The sequence below is a fragment of the Clupea harengus genome, chromosome 19 (genome assembly GCF_900700415.2).
Source record: "Clupea harengus chromosome 19, Ch_v2.0.2, whole genome shotgun sequence".
In the NCBI taxonomy this organism is placed as follows: domain Eukaryota; kingdom Metazoa; phylum Chordata; class Actinopteri; order Clupeiformes; family Clupeidae; genus Clupea; species Clupea harengus.
The window spans coordinates 26,236,326-26,258,495 of record NC_045170.1 but is presented as its reverse complement, the minus strand read 5'-3'; the positions used below and the strand labels follow the sequence as shown (position 1 = coordinate 26,258,495).

Here is a 22,170-nt window from a genome sequence, read left to right as displayed (position 1 = left end):
CTTGACCGGATGTTGGAGGCTGGAGCAAGTTGGACAACATTCATCAGATGAAGATGATTTATTTTCCTCAATGAAGTCCAGAAGGTCAGAAGGCACAGGGGAGTAAGAAGGGTACCTAGCCTGTGTCTCAGTCAATATGGATCTGCTGAACGCCTTTCAGAATATCAAAAAACTGTCCCTGAAACTCAATACTTGCCTACCTGCCTCGGCCGCCTGCGAGCGACTCTTAAGCTGTGCTGGATTGCTGTTCAATGCAAAGCTAGCCCGGATGAACTCTACTCATCTTGAAAATCAGCTGCTGCTCAAACTCAACAAGAATTTTGTAGACTAATGCTCTAAAGGTGGACACAAGTAAAGTAACCAAAGTTTAAGTGGGGCAGCGGTATTTTAACTTTTTATTTTAGCTGTCATGTCTTGACATGTCCTCCCAAAAGTTCTTAAATGTTGTGTTGACATGTTTAATGTTTGACATGTTTAATGTCATTGCACTTATATTTCTAAAGATTCTCCTTTAATAAAAAATAACTAGTTTTTGTATTGGATTTATGACCCCTTGTTCTTTTTTGCACTATATAGGAGCGGCCCCCATCAAGTTGTTGAAAGTAACTAAGTAACTTTTACTTAAAGTACATTTTAAATGAACTACTTTTTACTTTTACTTGAGTAGATTTTTAGATGGGTAATTTTACTTGTACTTAAGTAAAATTTCATCAAAGTAATTGTACTTTTACTTGAGTACAACATTTCAGTACTTTTTACACATCTGCTGCTTAGGCTGTTAGCTCTGAAACACTGCTGGATCAAAGTGTGCTGGGTGCTTAGGCTGTTAGCTCTGAAACACTGCTGGATCAAAGTGTGCTGGGTGCTTAGGCTGTTAGTTCTGAAACACTGCTGGATCAAAGTGTGCTGGGTGCTGCTTAGGCTGTTAGTTCTGAAACACTGCTGGATGAAAGTGTGCTGGGTGCTTAGGCTGTTTGCAGGAGATGCCTTTAATCAGCTTAGCCCTTTTCATATTCAATAAAGCTCAGTTACAATATTGTATTTCCAATAACAGCAACTGCTATAACTTAATATTTCCATAATAAACTACAAACTTGTACAGGAAAAAATTGGTTTTAATCCGGTTGTTTATAGCAAAATAAGATAATGTACAGTATATACAAAAAGTTATTACATCAAAAGCCATCTGAGGTGTTCACAGGTGATGCCCGTTACTGAAAGCCTTGCATTCCATTCTCCAGGTCATTTTATCTCTTTGAATTAGGTTGTATAACAGCATATTCTTAAAACATTTTAAATGAAACATTAATACACTTATAAGATTTCCATCAAGCTGGACAATTTCATGATAAAATTTACTAAAAATATACAGAAATAAAGGGAAAGCTTTTATGAGATGTTTGCAAAATGACAATCCATTCTTTACACTTTTAGGTAAACAACAAATACATCCCTTTTTTCCTTTGTCAATATGCAGGCAGATTTTTCTAATAAAATGGCACAATACACACAAGTTGCCTTTAGCATTTACACCACACTTCAACTTATACTGATCAATGTTTAAATCTGTTTTAAACAAATTTGTGTCACAAGACCAAAAAAAAGAAACAGTGCTAAAATCTTCAGGACAGTTACCATATCATTACCCAAAGATTGTTTTAAAGTCATGTTAACGCCACTTTCAAAACACCACTTTTCAAACTTGACTAATCATACTAGGCAGAGTCTCTGATGACTGCAGCCACAATATAAACAGATCGTTACTGAAAATATCTATCTACTCCATTGTTCATTTGACGAGAGAATGGGTCATAAATGCATGCAACAACTCAAATGGAAAAAGGCTCTAATTCCAAACTCACTCATCACCTCTATTTAGATCACCTTATATAAAGAGGTTATTTAGATCACCTTATATAAAGAGGTTATTCAGATCACCTTATATAAAGAGGTTATTTAGATCACCCTATATAAAGTTCACTCAAATTGTTGTGCACGTGAGGACTCCTGGTCATGAGGTATAAAAACATTAACCCTAGGCACAGACAGAAGTCTATGTTATGAACACAACATCACTCATCAAGTGATAAAACAATGTGAAAACAGTGAAAAGATCAGGTAAAGTGACAACTTCAATGCATCAACCGACTCACATTATGGTCAGGGGATTTAGCTAAATCCTGTGCTAATAAACCAACCAATCACAGTCTCAGGTGTACCAGACTGAATCCACTGCAAGCACTGGGCAGGAAGAGATCGGGCAACATAACTTGAACTCCCAAAAGAACAGGTTTACTACTTCCAATAGAGACACAGGTCTCGTAGCAGGCTCAGGTGCATTACTTTGGGGAGTAATCTTTCATAAAATTCTGCAAAGTCAAATAACTTTGGAATCCCTTTACCCCTTTCCCTCTGCGATCCCTCCGTCCTATCGCCCGCCGTACAGGTGAACCTTCACGAAGGAGATGGACTCATCATAGTCCTTGTGTCCTTTTTCATAGATGACATAGATGAACTTCTTATCCACTGGGGAGTCACTTCGAAATGATGTCATGGAGGAGTAGCCACTTGGCCCAGCCCATATCTGAACAGCCTTCTTCTCCCAGGATTGACCATCAGTCAAAGACCAACGCAGAGTCAGGTTCACTCCTGAGAGAGAGAGACAGACAGACACAGACAGACAGACAGACAGACACAGACAGACAGAGAGAGAGAGAGAGAGAGACAGAGAGAGAGAGAGAGAGAGAGAGAGAGAGAGAGAGAGAGAATGACATATTAGAGACGTATTAGAGAGAAACACATGTACAATGCATTGTTCAGCCAGGCTGGAAAGAGAGAAGCCTGGACCCCATGTGTTTGCTGTCTTACTGTGCTGCTCATTGGATGGGTTGGTGAAGAAGAGGATCCCCTCTTTCTGCAGGGCCCCGGCAGCCACCGCAGGGTCCACGAGTGTGTGGTCAAACACCAGCTCGTCCACAGGCAGGGACTCCCCTCCATCCAGACTCCTCACCACTATGCGGCACCGACAGTGGTAGTTGTTGTTGTTGCGGACGTTAACTACAATACTGCCGTCTTCCATCTCTACTGGCTATGAAGGAGAAGATATTAGATAGGCTTCTGTCGCAACCATATATATGGTATATTACAACTTTACGGGAGGATTATTGTGTATATGTGCGTGTGTGTATATACAGTTGCAATCAAAATTATTCAACCCCCCATTGCACATTAGGTTTATTGGCAAAATATGCAATTTCTCAGCTGTTTGCAATAAACCAATTACACAAGAATTGTTTAAGTAGTTTAATGAAACTAATATTACAAGAGTTTTATCCAAATTCAACACAAAATTATACTTTTAATGACTTTAATGAATTTACTGCAGTCTCAAAATTATTCAACCCCTTCATGACAAGCATCTTCAGTACTTAGTAGAGCACCCTTTTGCTGTTATGACCTGCTGTAAACGTCATACATAGCCAGACACCAGCTTCTGACAGCGTTCCTGAGGAATTTTAGTCCATTCCTCATGGGCAATGGCCTCCAGTTCAGTAATATTCTTTGGTGTGCGTTTTGCAACCGCCTTCTTCAAATCCCACCAGATTTTCGATGGGGTTCAAGTCAGGCGACTGTGACGGCCACTCTAGAATCTTCCATTTCTTCTTCTGAAACCAAGCCTTGGTGGACTTTGAGGTATGCTTGGAATCATTGTCCTGTTGGAAGGTCCAATGACGCCCAAGCTTCAGCTTCATCACAGACGGCATGACGTTTTTTCCTAAGATTTCCTGATACTTGACTGAATCCATCGTGCCCTCCACACGCTGCAGGTTTCCAGTGCCAGAGGCAGCAAAGCAGCCCCAGAGCATCACTGAGCCACCGCCATGCTTCACTGTAGGCAGGGTGTTCTTTTCAGCATATGGTTCATTCTTCTTCCTCCAGACATACCGCTGATCCATAGGCCCGAAAAGTTCCAGTTTTGCCTCATCACTCCACAGAACATAATTCCAAAACTTTGGTGGCTTATTTATATGGTTTTCAGCATATTGGAGCCGACTTTTCTTGTGCTTTTGGGTCAGTAGTGGTGTGCGTCTTGGAGTCCGGGCATGGAACCCTTCAGTGTTTAGTGTGCGCCTTACTGTGCAAACTGAAACCTCAGTGCCTGCTGCCACCAAGTCTTGCTGCCGGTGTTTTGCAGTCACTCGAGGGTTTTTGACCACTTGCCTCCTCAGGAATCTGGTGGCAGCCGCTGATAGCTTCCCCTTTCTGCCACGTCCAGGTAGTGTAGCCACTGTTCCTTCAACCTTGAACTTGCGAACTATGCTTCCAACTGTATCTCTAGGGACATTCAGTGCTTTTGCTATCTTTTTGTATCCTTTTCCTTGTTTGTTCAAGGCAATGATCTTCTCTGAACTTTTTGGACAATTCTTTTGACTTAGCCATATTTCTAACACGCAATCAAACGTCACTCTCAACAAGCCCCTAGCCAGTCCAGGTATTTATGTGTTCTATCTCAAGCACACCTGAACTAATGAAGCCCTTGATTAGTTGCACCAGGTGTGCTTGATACAGGGAGTTGAATCATTTCAAAGGGTGCTCTACTAAGTACTGAAGATGCTTGTCATGAAGGGGTTGAATAATTTTGAGACTGCAGTAAATTCATTAAAGTCATTAAAAGTATCATTTTGTGTTGAATTTGGATAAAACCCTTGTAATATTAGTTTCATTAAACTGTGAATAATTTTGATTGCAACTGTATATATATACCGGTTTTTTACTTTTGAAAAAACCTTTACACCCTGTGTGTGTCATATATATATATATATTAGTGCTGTCAAACGATTAAAATATTTAATCGCGATTAATCGCATTTATGTCATAGTTAACTCAAAATTAATCGCGATTAATCGCAAATTTTTATCTATTCTAAATGTCCCTTCGTTTATTTATTTTTTCCATCTTTTTATTTTTATTTGAATGCCCTTATTAACATGGAAAAGTTGATTGGCTTGCTTTATGCAAATGTTTTATTTTATTGAAAACCAATATTGCCAAACAGGGCGGTACAAAATAAAATTATAAAGTGCACAAGGACTCAGCCTATAGTGCAGTTAAACCATGGCTTAATATTTTCTTTTTTTCAAGTTTGCTGGGAACATAGCAGTCAGGCCTCTTATTTCAGAAACATTGAACCGTAACAGTTAGGTTACCAATAAAAGGTAAGCCTACTACTTCTTTGCTTTCAGCCAGCTGCCTGTTGACATTTTCAGACAACAGTGAAGCTCGCTTCTTTTGCACAACACAACTTTTAAAAGTAAACTTTCCATTCAGAAGCTTTTTATCATCCATTTCGCGGTATCGCGCTCACCATTCACTCAAACCGTAACGTTCGCCTACTACACAGTTTGCGAGGCCAAAAAGAATGTTTATCTAAAAAAAAAAAAAAAAAAAATTATAAAAAAAATTCGCGTTAATCTCGCGATAAAAAAATGAACGGCGTTAAAATGGGTTTGCGTTAACGCCGTTAATAACGCGTTAAACTGACAGCACTAATATATATATATATATATACACACACACACACTGGTATATATATATCTCATATATATATATACATATATATATATATATATATATATATATATATATATATATATATATAGAGAGAGAGAGAGAGAGAGAGAGAGAGAGAGAGAGAGAGAGAGAGAGAGAGAGAGAGAGAGAGAGAGAGAGAGAGACAGAGACACACACACACACACACAGGGTGTAAAGGTTTTTCCGAAAGTAAAATTTTTTTTTTTAAAAAGACATACTGCTATAAAATCACCAAATTTAGGAAAGGAATGGGGGGGGAAAATGGACAAAAAAAAGAATACTTCATGAAACACAACTGTAAAAAGACCAAGGCCAAGCCAGTGCTTTTTCTTTGGTTGAAGCACCAGTGAAAAGAGGTCAGCCTGAGGACCTGGTGAATAACAGCCTGAGGCTTCTCCACAGGCTTAGGACCTGGTGAATAACCTTGGTCTTCTGTTTCTATTGGGAATTCTAACATTGAGGACATTGGCAAAGAGAGAACATCAAAACTGGACACTTGTAAATAGCACTTAGCAGTAGTGGTGTAGAAAAAGTCAGAGCTGGCAATAAGGCCACCTTGAAATTAAAAATGTCATTCAATACGTAAACTGCTCCTGGAATTTAGCAGTAAACACTTTCTATTTTCAAAAGCTAGCTAAGTCATTCCAGCAGCCTATGCTAACACTGCCTGTCTTAATTCCATTCTTCAGCCCCAACTCCAGGGATGATCCGAGGCTACCTGAGTCACAACCTGGTGCAGCCATAAATCACAACACAGAAAATCTGATGTTTTTTTTTGTCTTTGCCTATACAAAAGTATAGTGAAATGCATAGATTAATGTCGTCAGTGCAGTTCAGCAAAATGTTTATAGGTCTGGGGCCTAGAGACAGGTACAGCTGCATGACATCTGAACAGAGGACCCCTTAAATCAAAACTTCGGAAACACCACAAGAGAAGGTATGTTGCCTCGAACCACATAATGATAACAGTCGCGTAATGTCATGTGAGCACAGGGTGGTTGAATTGTTTTGCCCAAACTTAACCTAGTTTTGTCAAATATTTACTAGCGTCACATTACTTTCTCGTGGGCTGAATGGCTTTACAGTGAGTAATGTAATCAAAAGGGCTCCGAAGTTTTTGATTAACCAGAATCATGGGGTTAAATCTCTGCAATAATCTTCTTCCTTATCTAAGTTCTTCCCAGCCCAAAGCTTTCGCAAACGTACTGATTTGTGCTCACTAAACACAACTGAACTTACAAAACTGTCCTTTTGATGTTAAGGACAGGAACTGGACATGTGAACATATCTATTCTGACATTCTACATCTGAATCAGTTTGGCACAGGCTGTCGGAGACGTGTGTCCTCACCTGGCACTCATCAGGGTTGAAATCCAGGGACTGTTTGGGCTGGTTGTAAGGGATGCTCTTCAGCGCAGCCCCATACCTCCAGGAGAGGCCGTGATCATCACTCAGAATGCAGAAGACCCCGTCCCCAGCAATTGAACCATGACCACAAACCACCAGACGGCCTACAGCTGGGGGGATGCGCTTCTGTAATAGACACAAGATGGGCCTTTTAAGATGGATGATACTGAACATGTACAGTAGGCTAAGGTGTCTGTTTCTTCCTGAAATGCTATACATTTATGGTGGTGTCCCACCTTGAATCACAAACAAGCATGTATTATTTAGAGATGTAGAATGCTTGATCATATCATGTGCTTGATTTAAGCACCTGTATGCCAAATCCTGGGCCAGGGGCAAAGCTCTTGACCCCCAGCATGACAGACAGGTTGCGTGGAGCACTCCAACTGAGGCCATCATCCAGGCTCTCCACTAGCATGGTGCTGGAAGGACTACAGTGGTACCGGTGGAAGCAGAGCGAGTAGATGAGCAGCACAGAGCCCGTCTCCTCATCTATGACCACTGACCCCAGATTCAAACCATCAGCCAGAGAGCCATCATCCACAATGAAGGAAGTGGGGGCCCAGGTCGCTCCTGGAGAGGGAGGGATTGCCATAAAAAGACGATGTAGAGAATCATTCAAATGAATGTCCTACCCTGACATGCAGGCAATACAATTTCCTACAATAATTACATTCTAATCATGAAACAAATTCAATCTAGGCCATATATTTTGTAGTTAGCTATATTTCATATTCATTTGAAGTTAGTGTTTTTTACCTTTGTCAGTGGAACGGCGCATAGCAATGAACTTGGCTCCAATATCGACTTCACTTTGTTTCCTTGCTTCAGAGAACGCCAGCAGGCTGCCATGCCTCGTGAAAGTCAGTAACGGAATCCGGTAGGTATTTACCGATCCAGCTCCTCCACCTACCCATAGCAGCAACTCCTCCAGCACTAGCGGATTTATTTGCTAGCAAAATTGGAAAACATAAAACCGGGGATGAAGATCGGGGAAGCTCTGTGATGCGTCACAGGCAGATTTCTCTATATGTTAGGGTAACAGATTCTCAACTAGGTTATCATGATAAATCATTAAAAAACTTGCCCCTGATATGTAATATCAGAGTAACATTTAGTCGAGTTTACCTCTCCATCTGCACACAAACACGGAAGTAGATCAACCGAGAGTAAGATCACAATAAGGCTATACAGTCCTCTGGAAATGACCGCTCCAAGCATGCTGCTGTTCACGCAACGAATATATTTGTAAAAGAGGCTACGTAGGCTGTACTGGTGTTTGAGATAAAACGAGCTGTGTTAGGATTATGAAGCCCACAAAACTTTATCATTCAAGCTGTAGACAGTCCGAGCGCAGTTTGTCATATGACCTTATTATGTCACATGATCAAAAGACGTTTGGGACCTGTGTGGGTGTGAACACGAGAAGCGAGAAGTTCCTGTTTCTTCCTCAGGTCAAAACTGGTAAAAATGATAACTTAAACATTTCAATTATGCCGCGAATTAATGCATCATACTTGTATTTACGATTAATGTATATAATATGCACAGGGCTTGGTCTGTGTATGATAGTTCTTCACATATTATGTTCGAGCACATTAGTGGCTTTTAAGGTCTTAATAACAGTAGTAGAACAATCGATTTAAAGCAGAATATGAATACAAAATAAATGCCAAATAAGTTTAAAATAACAAATAAGCTAGCGATGTGGTTTTACAACAACCAACAAAAAACATTATGGGCGGAGTTTCAGTTATCCGGTGACATAGTAAAAGTTTAGGCAGGCAATAATTCCAAACTCAGAATACAACTTAATTATACTGGCAGCACAGGCTGCATTTTAACTTAATCAAAAAAACAATGTTCATGCGACGCACTGTGTCTCCACTTAAATGCACATGATATCAATGATAATGTTTTTCTTTATACAATGGTGCTGATAAGCCAACATTGTTTTGATGCAGAATGTCATATAGATATAGCACATACACATTTATTACTATTTATTCATATTTTCTTGAAAATATAGTTAGGTAGCCTGTATCCATATCTTAAGGCTTAAATAGGCTGTCTGGTTTGTGTGCTCATATCATTGAGTGGGCTAGTTCTATGTGAGACACCACACACCACAAACATTTCTTTTAGGTATTCTGTAAACAACAAAGGCTGATAAAACTATGAAAAATGTGTGAATGTACTTTACTGAGAAGATCTGTTAGACTTTGAGGCACAAAACATCCGGAACATCCTCAAACAAAGATTTGCTTGATGAATGTCTTTATTTTGCCCAATAACTAGTTGGTTTTGTCGTAGATTTGTCCATACAAATGTATCCACTCTTTGTTTCAGTTTAATGTTGCAAAGAGCTCTCCTAAGATACAGACATAACAAAGGACCCACATGCAAACACTATGGATAAACCTAAACCACAAGCAGCACAAGACTTAACACCAGTGGTGAGTGGACCTGACCTCTTGCATTTCTTTGGCAAATGATATGCTTCCAGTGTAACTCCTAATGATGTTAAGTCATATTTACAGATGGAAACCACTATGCAGAAACTAAATGAGAAGTTCCAAGCTATGTCTGATAAAATTTTGTCAAGAAATATCCTTTCAGTTTGAATATACATAGATCCATCCCGCCACCAGAAAAATAATGTGAGGAAAGCTTCACATCTACTTCCTGTCTTCAAACAAATTATTCAGTGTACAGTTTGTGTATAATGTTGAGGGGAAGCCCATATTCAACTATTTCTGAAGAGGTGCACAATTGTTAATTCATTTTAAAGTTGTGTATCTTTAAGCAACTATCTGCATCACACTTTCTATAAAAAAAATTCTTAACACCAAAACTGGAAGAAATGGGATCGCGCATCGATGACTTGGAAGACAATGTGGCTGACCTAATGAGACAATCAGGAATGGATGAATGTCAAACAGCAGAGGAGACGCCTCCCAAGGTACTTGTAAAACGCTACACCAATTTGTAAGCAGTGCCATCCATGTTATTTTACAGTGCCTTATTCAAGTATTCAACCCTTATCACCATTTTCTTAACTACAAAAGATACTTTGACATACTTTCCCAATCAGTATTTTTATTGAAAACATCTATGTTGTGGCATATTTTCAGTTTTCAAGGCAATATAAGTTAGTTGTCTGCTAAACTGAAATCTACTTCTTGCATAAGTATTTAAATACCTGTGCACAAATGATAAGAGAGGTGCCACTTATTTAACCATAAGTGATCATTATTTGAGTGGTTAAAATAGAGATCTTCAAGGCAATTCAAATGCTTAAGTTCGGGAAAAAACACAGAAAATATCAGGTCACACTTTATTTGGACGAGCCCCTAGAGACTATCTACAGATGCTCAGATTATAAACCAACTATTTGTTGGGTTTCTGTAGGCGGACTAATCAAGTGTTACCCAATATCCCAAGTGTGTACATGCTTCTTCTCATCTACATGACACTTCCCATCTGAATTGAAGGGTTGAATGCTTTTGCAAGGCACTGAACATGCTAGATTTGAATATAGCTTTGAATTTCTTGAAGTTAACTAGATTTGCCTAAATTGCTCAGGGCCATGAATACATGCTGTGCAAACGTGATGTTGCAAATGCAGTGTTACTTTTTATTGCATTCAAGTGGTTGAAAAGTCAGCAATTGTGCAAATAAAGTGGTACTTTTTAAACAGTATTTGTGCAAAAGTTTGGGCACCCTACCTTTGGCAGACATCACCGCACAGCTAAGTGTCTTTATTCTTGATTCATGCGTTTTCACTCTCTTCCTTGCAGACCACTTCAAGTTCTGAGATTCTTGTAGGCTTACTTGAGTAGTTCATTCTGTATGCCCATTGCCCTGTTGTCAAAGTCAACCGCTTTAAGGCTTCAGTTTCTTGACTGACTGTATGACATTCGCATATGGAATTCCTGGTAATTAGTGTAATCGGTTTTCTGTATGCTTAGCAGTTGGCAAGAGGTTAAAATGCTGATGTTTTTCTCCAAACATCACTTTTGTGGTCGTGGTCCCATCTGTCTACATTTCCAAAATGACCCTGACTTGACTAGGTGTTACCAGGTGAACAATTCACTCATTCCCTTTTCTGATTAGGTTGTGGGTAGTGTCCCTCCCATAACCCTAGTAGACCATTGGTGCAGGCAACACTCCACAGGGAAATGGTGCACCCCCACACCTGTGCCAGCTAGACGTTCATGTAGGTTTATCAGAGGAAAGACTTCTTAATCTTACAAACCTCTCCTTTACTTCCAGTTACCCACAACAGTTATTAGAAATTGCGAGCTGGAAATGCTTTTGACCTTCTGCTGCTTTTGGGTATAAAATAGCTTCATTTAAAGTTTTTGTTGAGTATTACTACAACATTTTAAGAGTCAACAGAATTGATTCTGAATGGAAATTGAAGTTCATTTAAGACCTAAGAAGTGCTGAGAAGAGTGCTTTTGCATGTGCTAGTGTTTGGTTTCTATAATAAACAAAAAAATCTAACAATGCATACACATTTGAAGAAATTCTAAATTTGAAATACCTGTTTGCTACAGCTGTTGTAGGTACTTCTTTTCACTTAAAAGTGCTTTAGCGGGCCCAAACTTTTGTATTGAACTGTAACCAAACCGAAATCCTCTTTGAAATGAGTTCAACAGCATAACATAACATAACGATGTTTGGACATTTAACAATGTTTAAGAGGTCTATCTTTACATTCTTGTTTGCAGAGACAGTGATGGAATACTCACCAGCAGACAACCCGGAAAAGAACTCTACCTCTCATGCAATACCAAACATAAGTGCATTATCAGAAAAGACATCCATATTATTTTTCGTTCATTTTTTACATTTTATTTTGTATCGAATGAAATAAATACTGGCAGAAAGAACCAAATATGGCTGTGTCTAAAAAGTCCCATGATTAGACATCTATCCCCAAATAAAGACATCTGCTCACACCTAAATAACATATCAGCATTCCCCAGTTATACACTCCAACTTACTCTTCAAGGTTCACAGCAGTGAAATTATTATGGTGTATACTGATCCACCATTTGTAAAACAAAGACGTTTATTTAGATAAAAGTCAAATACAATAATGGTCAGAAATGGTAATAAAATGACAACTGAAAATGGGTGAAAAAAGTCCAGACTCTCCTGTTCCTGATGATGATGATGATGAAGAAGAAAGGTCAGTATCTGTATTTAGTGGAATAGTCTTTGGGAGAGACAACAAGACCTCTTCCTTTTCTTGCTCCTCTGTATACCGTTTCAACAATGTCTATCATCTCCTGCTTGTCCTCCATAGTCCAGTTGATCTTATTGTTGTTGCCTGTGCCCAAATCAATCATGATGTGCTTGGTCCTACAAAGCAATAGGGGAACAAACTGTATGTCAAGACATGATGTATATAGCTATATGGTGCATTTTAATCAACCAACATTCAGATTGTCTTTAGCAGCAAGTCACTCACCTGAAGAAGAACATGACTGTACAAGGATCGTACAACTCGTACATCTTGTTAAAATCTGGCACCTCTGTGATGTCGACCAGGTATATGACGGCAAAGTTTTTCACCTAAAGAGGGACACCACAAAAGGGACATTCAGTAGCAGCTCCTTAAAAGAAAAACGTCGGGATTTCTCAATCTGGACCTTATTCTTTGATCTTTGTGTCCAACTTTTTACAAGGGACAAAAATGAACGAAATCGGTCCAGTTTTGAGTTAGAACACTAAAACCAGTAACCGCAAAACGGCTATACAATGGAATACTATGGGACAAGCGTGCACGTCAAAGTAAACCACTTCTTTTCCCCAGTGACCAGCTCATAAATGTTATTTTAAGTGTCAAACAATATGGAAGGGATCCCGACAGAGATACACCTGTTTGTTTACCTCAATAACTGTAAAGAAAGCGAATAAAACGACTAATTACTATTACCTTAGTAATAAAGTCTAGCATTATACAAGTTGCTGGGGTGAAGCACAAAATGAGACAGTGACGTGTACACTTATTTTTGAACGTCAATCATGAACAAATTGAATTGTCGCTGTTTTTGACTCGCACATTTATTCAATTGAGACTGCAAGCAAATGGCATGGGCGATAAAGAAGGTCTGTGCATATCTTGTACAGTGGGGGAACAACAATATTTCAAAGAAGGAGCAATATCTACCTTTTCAGCAATACTGTACAGCACTTCATCCATTTTCATACAAGTTGGGTCCCAGTCGTGTCCGAACCTAATTACCAACGCACGGTCCTCCTCTGAGAGAATGGCCTGGTCCACTTGCCAGCCATTGTGTAGATGTTGGAGCATGTAAGACATCTTCACCAAGGTAGGAGACGCTCTGTATACAGTAAACACCCATATTTCAAACCGATTAGCCAAGGGATCATTTACAACATGCATAACATACCAAGCACACGAACTTAACAGATATTGCCAGAGACTTTAGGACTTTGATATTACTCACTACGTATCTATAGCTAAGTAAAATCAACAATGCATCGACTATATAACAATAGCATTTTATTTGATGTCCAAGAAACGATGGTTTACGATACTCTAGTTACCTATTAAGCTTAGCTCCTAGGAAACAAAGTTGCCAGTGTTTCAGATGAAACCTCAGATTGAAATATGAATTAGAATGGAACACATTTTTTGGAAGAAGGCATGACTTCTGGTCTCTGGTGCAGCCAACCACAATGCTTGCCAAGTAAATAGCTAGCATAGCCAAAGAAAATGTTATCTTGGCTAGTTTATCCCTTATCCCTTATCCCGCTCGCAGCTTGAGTTACCATAAGGTAGTCTACTCTATGGATGGTCAAATAAATGTTACACAATAAACAATGACATTCGTGTGATAACAATTATTCGAAATACTCCAAATCTATTACAGGAACATACCTTTTAAGACACTTCTGCGTTTAAAAACCGGCGACTAACGTTAGCTATGCTGCTAACTCCTCTCAACCTATTGGCCACAACAAGTCGGGAAACTTCCGGTTTCCGCTACTTTAGAATAAAAACAAACTCTATCAGAATAAAAGTAGTCGATACCACAACTACAGACAGTAAAATGAGAAGTTGGTTTACACATAGCTCTAGTTTACATGACGTTTTTCATGTCAAATCTCCTCTTATTTACTTTTGGGCAGCTGTCTCTGCTGTCGGATGCTTCTGTAATCTCTCCACTTGATCTATGTGCAGAAACCCTCTGCCTACACCTACCCATCCCAACCATACTGTCATGCATTAATCCTACCCTGCTCATGATACATCTACACACTCTGTGCTAGCCTATTTACCCATAATGTAAATGATTGCCACCATCAACATAGTTTTCTGTTTCATTGCTCTACTTACACTTGTAATAGTAACCTTATGAGCACACTGTATACCCACTAAGCAGTTCTACAGTCTCCCCATCCTAACCACCGTTCATTTTGTACGCATCATGTATGTACCATCTTATGTTTGTATGTATCATGTACATTTGCCACTTGTCAACATGCTTATCCTGATACATGTATGAATTGATCTGCCATCTGCGCCCCTTCCCTTCTGTGCCACCCCCCCTTTCCTACCTCTACCCATAGACATATATTATATAGGTATATATGTCTATGCCTCTACCTCTCTACCCGGCCGCTCCAAGCAGATGGGCCCTCGCCGTTATGAGCGAGGCTCTGCTCAAGGTTTCTTCCTGTCTCCCTTGCCCCTGTTGCCTTTGTGCTTGCTCCAGGGGGGTTCAGGCCCTGGGCCTGTGAAGCACCTTTTGAAGACAGTTGTATTGTTTTGGCGCTATATAAGTAAAATTGAATTGAATTGAATTGAATTGAATTAAATACCATTAAGTACCATGCAGTGATACAGTATGTGAGGACACTTTCAATGCAACAGTGGTAAAAAGACTTAAGCATCTCGGGAGACAGGTTGTTTCTCTTCAGTATTCTCAAGAAGTAGAGCCGCTGCTGTGCTTTCTTGACTGGCGGTTGTGTTCATCACCCATTTCAGGTCTGAGAGCATAACCCCCAGGAACTTAAAGCAGGAGGTCCTCTCCACTTCCTCACCATTGATGATGAGGGGTTGAGGGTTCGCCTTTTGCCGTCTGAAGTCGACTATGATTTCTTTTGTCTTTTTGACATTCAGGGTCAGGTTGTTTTCTTTACACCATCCTGTCAGTCTGTCAACTTCGTCTCTGTAGGCACTTTCATTTTCGTTGGTGATTTGTCCTACCACAGACGTGTCATCTGCAAATTTGATAACAGTATTTGAAGGATGGGTGTTGGTGCAGTTGGTGCAGTCATATGTGTAGACGGAGTAGAGCAGGGGACTCAATACACAGCCTTGTGGAGCTCCAGTGCTGAGTGACAGGCTCGAGGATTGGTGAGGACCCAGTCTCACTGTCTGCGGGCGATCTGTTATGAAATCCTTCATCCACATACACAGGTTGTAGCTGAGGCCCAGATCAAGGAGTTTGGTGATCAGCCGGTTGGGGAGGATGGTATTAAAAGCCGAGCTGTAATCTATGAAGAATAGTCTCACATATGTCTCCTTCTTGTCCAGGTGTGTCAGCGTTGTATGGAGGGCTGTGACGATAGCATCCTCAGTGGACCTCTTTTCCCTGTAAGCATACTGATGCTGGTCCAGGGAGCGAGGGAGGGCAGCCTTAACGCGCTTCGCCACCAGCCTCTCAAAGCACTTGGCGATGATGGGAGTGAACGCCACAGGTCTATAATCATTTAAAGTGCTGATGTTGCTTTGCTTGGGCACTGGAATAATAATTGCTGTTTTAAAACAGGTTGGTACGGCCGCTTTGGCTAAAGACATATTGAAAATGTCCGTAAAGACATCTGCGAGCTGGTATGCGCATTCTTTGAGCACTCTTCCTGGAATGGCATCTGGTCCCTCTGCCTTCCTTGTGTTCACAGACCTGAGGATGCGTCTTACCTCCTCTGTTGTTACTATGGCTGTGTGGTCTGTGCCAGCAGGTGGGGGAGCAGCTCCATTATCTAGCCCAGATGTCTCGAAGCGGGCATAGAAGTGGTTGAGCTCCTCTGCTAAGGAGGCATTGGTGTTTGTGGGTGGGTTGCGGCTTCCCCTGTAGTTGGTGATCTGTTGTATGCCTTGCCACACTTGTGTTGGGTCTCTGTTGGTGAAGTGGCCCTCAATCTTCTCCCTGTACATGGCTTTGGCCTGCTTGATGCCTTTTTTCAAGTTGTGCCTGGCTATGCTGTACTGTGCTCTGTCACCTGATTTGAAAGCTGTGTTGCGCTCCCTCAGAACGGTCTGGACCTCCCCAGTCATCCAGGGTTTCCTGTTAGGGGGAATCCTGATGCGGGTGTTGGTGGTGATATTTTCAACGCAGGTCCTGATGTAACAAAGGACAGCAAAGGCATACTCATTCACATCCTGATTAAAAAACAAGGTCCAGTTTGTTTGTTCAAAGCAGTCCTGGAGCTGTAGAGATGCCCCTTCAGGCCACTTCCTAACAGTTTTGATGGTAGCTTCTCGTTTTTTAATGATGGGGCGATATGCTGGAATCAGGGATAGTGACAGGTGATCAGACTGGCCCAGGTTTGCAAGGGGTGAGGCCCTGTATCCCTTTTTGATATTAGAATACACACAGTCCAGAATTGTTTTCCTCGAGTTGCACACTTTACGTGTTGATCAAAGCTAGGCAGCACCGTCTTGAGGTTGACATGGTTAAAGTCACCAGCCACGATAAAAACGCCCTCTGGATAAGTGGTCTGCTGTTTGTTTATAGCTGCTAGTAGATAGCCAAGTGCCTTATTAGCGTTGGCATCTGGTGGGATGTATACTGCTGTTACCACGGTAACGGAGAATTCGCGTAGTAAATAAAATGGTCTACATTTGACTGCTAGCATCTTTAGATCGGGTGAACAATGCTTATCAATGACAGTGGAGTTTGTACACCAGTCCTTTTTTACATATGCACATAGTCCTCCACGGCTCTTACCAGAAGCCTCTGTTCTATCGAAATAGGATACATGGACTCTAGCTGCATGTCACTGTTGACGATGTGACCCGATCTCAGATTTTCTCATTCCATTTGAATCATTTATTGGAGTTGTTGTCAATGTATTCAGGAACAGGCTAGTTAACATTCCAAGCCATACCATGAACACAATATGCATTATACAGTTAATATAGGCTTATATGGTGAAATACACTGCAATAATATGAATACCTAATGTAATGATTAAATCATGTTCTGGGTCGACACATTTAATTCATTATTACCAACTGAAAGAAAGACAAATGTTTCTGGCCATGACCTCTAACCAGCCCAGGGCTGTGGTCCGACCTAATGTGCTTTATGAGGTGTTTGATAGAATAAAACATCCCTGGGCAATACAGGCATGTCATTCCATGTGGCATATGCTCAAAAAGTCCCTTTTTGGAAAGGACTTTGCACATCAAACACTTAACAGTTTTGTCAGGCATTTTCCTTAAGAATGGTGCCCTTGCAACCAGACCAGTTTTTGACTTAAGTTTGTGAATCTCCATGTGTGCATGGTAGACAGTAGATGGGAAAAGCTCCTTGCAGAAAAGACAGGTTGTCCACTATTTTTCCATTTGATTTTGTATCGAATGAAATAAATACTGGCAGAAAGAACCAAATATGGCTGTGTCTTAAAAGTCCCATGATTAGACATCTATCCAAATATCTGCTCACACCTAAATAACATATCAGCATTCCCCAGTTATACACTCCAACTTACTCTTCAAGGTTCACAGCAGTGAAATTATTATGGCGTATACTGATCCACCATTTGTAAAACAAAGACGTTTATTTAGATAAGAGTCAAATACAATAATGGTCAGAAATGGTAATAAAATGACAACTGAAAATGGGTGAAAAAAGTCCAGACTCTCCTGTTCCTGATGATGATGATGATGAAGAAGAAAGGTCAGTATCTGTATTTAGTGGAATAGTCTTTGGGAGAGACAACAAGACCTCTTCCTTTTCTTGCTCCTCTGTATACCGTTTCAACAATGTCTATCATCTCCTGCTTGTCCTCCATAGTCCAGTTGATCTTATTGTTGTTGCCTGTGCCCAAATCAATCATGATGTGCTTGGTCCTACAAAGCAATAGGGGAACAAACTGTATGTCAAGACATGATGTATATAGCTATATGGTGCATTTTAATCAACCAACATTCAGATTGTCTTTAGCAGCAAGTCACTCACCTGAAGAAGAACATGACTGTACAAGGATCGTACAACTCGTACATCTTGTTAAAATCTGGCACCTCTGTGATGTCGACCAGGTATATGACGGCAAAGTTTTTCACCTAAAGAGAGACACCACAAAAGGGACATTCAGTAGCAGCTCCTTAAAAGAAAAACGTCGGGATTTCTCAACCTGGACCTTATTCTTTGATCTTTGTGTCCAACTTTTTACAAGGGACAAAAATGAACGAAATCGGTCCAGTTTTGAGTTAGAACACTAAAACCAGTAACCGCAAAACGGCTATACAATGGAATACTATGGGACAAGCGTGCACGTCAAAGTAAACCACTTCTTTTCCCCACTGACCAGCTCATAAATGTTATTTTAAGTGTCAAACAATATGGAAGGGATCCCGACAGAGATACACCTGTTTGTTTACCTCAATAACTGTAAAGAAAGCGAATAAAACAACTAATTACTATTACCTTAGTAATAAAGTCTAGCATTATACAAGTTGCTCGGGTGAAGCACAAAATGAGACAGTGACGTGTACACTTATTTTTGAACGTCAATCATGAACAAATTGAATTGTCGCTGTTTTTGACTCGCACATTTATTCAATTGAGACTGCAAGCAAATGGCATGGGCGATAAAGAAGGTCTGTGCATATCTTGTACAGTGGGGGAACAACAATATTTCAAAGAAGGAGCAATATCTACCTTTTCAGCAATACTGTACAGCACTTCATCCATTTTCATACAAGTTGGGTCCCAGTCGTGTCCGAACCTAATGACCAGCGCACGGTCCTCCTCTGAGAGAATGGCCTGGTCCACTTGCCAGCCATTGTGTAGATGTTGGAGCATGTAAGACATCTTCACCAAGGTAGGAGACGCTCTGTATACAGTAAACACCCATATTTCAAAACGATTAGCCAAAGGATAATTTACCACATGCATAACATACCAAGCACACGAACTTAACAGATATTGCCAGAGACTTTAGGACCTTGATATTACTCACTACGTATTCATAGCTAAGTAAAGTCTACAATGCATCGACTATATAACAAAAGCATTTCATTTGATGTCCAAGAAACGATGGTTTGCGATATTGCAGTTACCTATTAAGCTAAGCGCATAGGAAACAAAGTTGCCAGTGTTTCAGATGATACATCAGATTAAAATATAAATTAGAATGGAACAAATTTTCTGGAAGAAGGCATGACTTTTGGTGTCTGGTGCAGTAAACCTCAATGCTTGCCAGGTAAATAGCTAGCATAGCCAAAGAACATGTTATCTTGGCTAGTTTTAGACCCCTTATCCCGATCGTAGCTCGAGTTACCATAAGGTAGTCTACTGACATTCGTGTAATACGGTTATTGGAAATACTCCACATCTATTACAGGAACATACCTTTTAAGACACTTCTGCGTTTAAAAACCGACGACTAACGTTAGCTATGCTGCTAACTCCTCTCAAGCCACAACAAGTCGGAACATTTCCGGTTTCCGCTTATTTAAAATAATAAAAAAACCCTATCAGAATAAAAGTAATCGATATTTGGCCTCAACTACAGACGGTAAAAGGAGAAATGGGTTTACACAGAGCTCTGGTTTACATGACGTTTTTCATGACAAAGCTCCTCTTTTTTACTTTTGGGCAACTTATAATACAGAAACATAACTGAAGTTTAAAATCTAGTCTAAAATGTAGTATTTTAACAAAGTTTAAAACTCGTTCCACAATACTTTAGAAACCCTAACCCTTAGAATACACACACCTAAACATGATCACTCCTCTCAATAAAACACATCAGAGTGCATATAGTGATTTGATTTGGTTCATTTATAGTTTAGATGGCTAGCATCTTTTTTGTTATGTGTAAAACCACTTCCAACAAAAAGGCAGTGGTCTATAAGATGAGAGGTATCCAAAGGAGGATGCGGTTTTTAAATTAATTATGGTAGGATTACGGTTTGTATCTCTCCTCCTTATACCAAAGGGATATTTGGAAATATGACTGAAAAAAAAAACAATCAAGGAATTTGTTAATTTTGCCATTTAATGACATGGAAATGTGTAGTTATAATTACTGTGCTGCAGTCAACCATGCAGATGGCTCTGACCTGTGGTGGCTTCACCTTTTAAGTGGGTTCACGATGTCCATACTTTAAGGTCTATTTACAGGAATATTGAAGAACGGAATTGGCACTTGCACTGTGCATACCGGTGTTACTGTAAGGAGGGCCTTTACGGATCCCGGGTGTCGTGGCTGTCATCAGCCAGTTGTGCACTGTTGTATCCTGCTGTCACCCTTGCTATCCTGGTAGAACTAAAGTTGACCTCTAACCAGCCCTACACTGGCTGATCATAGGTAGGTTTAGTTATTTAGCAGGCAGTTCATCCGAATTGACTGAAAAAAAAATAAATAAATGCAGCAACATTAGTGATAGTGGACGTTATAATAATAAACATGAGGGGAGCATATGAGACAACATGAGCTCTGAAGAGATGGGTCTTTAAAATAGCAACAGTGGATGTGCATAGCATACCCTTTTCCAATAATGTCAGTTTGTATAATTTAAAGTGCTGCTTTCTGCAGCAAATGCACTGAGTGTACTACAGCATAAAATGAGGTGGCTGAAACTGTAATATGGCAATCCAACTGTGAGGCTGTTGTGACACCTATCTATGTGTGTCTGCAGTGAGGAGACCTCAAAGAACAATCAACTGAACTGAGACGACTTGGAAAAAAAATGCTACATTAGTGATGCTGCTATTAAAAAAAAGGTCCATCTGACATAACAGGAAATTCAGAGGCTATACTATATTGTCATAAAGTATAGTATTGTGATATTTGGACTAAGGCATCTCTGAAATATCCTCTGGTCCACATTTTCTGAACTTTCCATGGTATGGAAAGGGTCAATGATCAAAATCCAGTCTTATGGGTAAAACAGACATATATCTAATATGAAGTGGTTAAGTGCGTAGGGCTTACAAGTTAGTACCTAAGGCCTACAGGCAACAGTTCTGCACTTTGAAATGGAAATCTGAGCAGTCATATGTGGATCTCCCTAGACAGCAGGAGCTGTTATTTGATAAATGGCTGCATGCTTGTGATGTCCATACTTGAGGACAGGACTTCTAGAGCAGTTTAAATCCAGTGAGCCATGTCAATATATTGAGGCTCATTTGAATGAGAAGCTAGTGCCAGAGCAGTGGAAAGCAGCTGAAATGGCTGATAATGATGTGTTTGTTCACCTGGAGCCCTGCAGATCCTCGGTACTGGGGAGGAAAGGGTCAGGAAGAGAAAAAAAAAAGATGGTGAAGTGCCCAGTTAGTCTAAGGCCAGCGCTAACTTTAAACCCTTACATGGGACAAAGCCTTTGCGCCCCTCTGGTCAGCCCAGTGAAGCGATTTGCCCTCATTGCAAGAAACCTGGCTGTGCCTCTGAGAAATATATCAAGGCAAAAACAGTTCTAAAGGCTCTTATTAGTTTCTTCTCTCGTTTTGGCTTTCCAAGGCAGCTGCAGTCTGATTGTGGCACCAATTTAGTTTCTGACCAAGACACTTCACCTGCACAGTCTCAGGGCGCAATAGTCACTTCACCTGCTTACAATCCAGTCTCAGGGAGCAATAGTCACTTCACCTGCACAGTCTCAGGGCGCAATAGTCACTTCACCTGCTTACCATCCACAGTCTCAGGGCGCAATAGTCACTTCACCTGCTTACCATCCACAGTCTCAGGGCGCAATAGTCACTTCACCTGCTTACCATCCACAGTCTCAGGGAGCAATAGTCACTTCACCTGCTTACCATCCACAGTCTCAGGGCGCAATAGTCACTTCACCTGCTTACCATCCAGTCTCAGGGCGCAATAGTCACTTCACCTGCTTACCATCCACAGTCTCAGGGAGCAATAGTCACTTCACCTGCTTACCATCCACAGTCTCAG

General features: G+C 40.4%; 4 protein-coding genes across 4 annotated transcripts; 1 reads left to right on the top strand and 3 right to left on the bottom strand.

Moving 5' to 3' along the window:
- Nucleotides 1–1,097: 1,097 nt before the first annotated feature.
- neu1 (neuraminidase 1) lies at nt 1,098–8,364 on the bottom strand. The gene is made up of 6 exons (XM_012838977.3): nt 8,128–8,364; nt 7,759–7,951; nt 7,310–7,572; nt 6,943–7,125; nt 2,869–3,088; nt 1,098–2,649 (listed from the first exon to the last, which is right to left on the bottom strand). The coding sequence occupies exons 1-6, from the start codon at nt 8,218–8,220 to the stop codon at nt 2,429–2,431; spliced, it is 1,173 nt and encodes a 390-aa protein (XP_012694431.2). The 5' UTR covers nt 8,221–8,364; the 3' UTR covers nt 1,098–2,428.
- Nucleotides 8,365–8,381: 17 nt separating this feature from the next.
- Nucleotides 8,382–11,902, top strand: LOC105910274 (heat shock factor-binding protein 1-like). The gene is made up of 5 exons (XM_012838980.3): nt 8,382–8,463; nt 9,349–9,455; nt 9,540–9,606; nt 9,855–9,961; nt 11,736–11,902. The coding sequence occupies exons 2-5, from the start codon at nt 9,411–9,413 to the stop codon at nt 11,742–11,744; spliced, it is 228 nt and encodes a 75-aa protein (XP_012694434.1). The 5' UTR covers nt 8,382–8,463; nt 9,349–9,410; the 3' UTR covers nt 11,745–11,902.
- On the bottom strand, nt 11,844–14,025 carry LOC105910273 (thioredoxin-like protein 4A). The gene is made up of 4 exons (XM_031585773.2): nt 13,919–14,025; nt 13,184–13,358; nt 12,482–12,585; nt 11,844–12,372 (listed from the first exon to the last, which is right to left on the bottom strand). The coding sequence occupies exons 2-4, from the start codon at nt 13,334–13,336 to the stop codon at nt 12,201–12,203; spliced, it is 429 nt and encodes a 142-aa protein (XP_031441633.1). The 5' UTR covers nt 13,337–13,358; nt 13,919–14,025; the 3' UTR covers nt 11,844–12,200.
- Nucleotides 11,844–19,698, bottom strand: txnl4a (thioredoxin-like 4A). Its single transcript, XM_012838978.2, has 5 exons — nt 19,626–19,698; nt 18,933–19,107; nt 18,231–18,334; nt 17,717–18,121; nt 11,844–11,967 (listed from the first exon to the last, which is right to left on the bottom strand). The coding sequence occupies exons 2-4, from the start codon at nt 19,083–19,085 to the stop codon at nt 17,950–17,952; spliced, it is 429 nt and encodes a 142-aa protein (XP_012694432.1). The 5' UTR covers nt 19,086–19,107; nt 19,626–19,698; the 3' UTR covers nt 11,844–11,967; nt 17,717–17,949.
- Nucleotides 19,699–22,170: the final 2,472 nt, after the last annotated feature.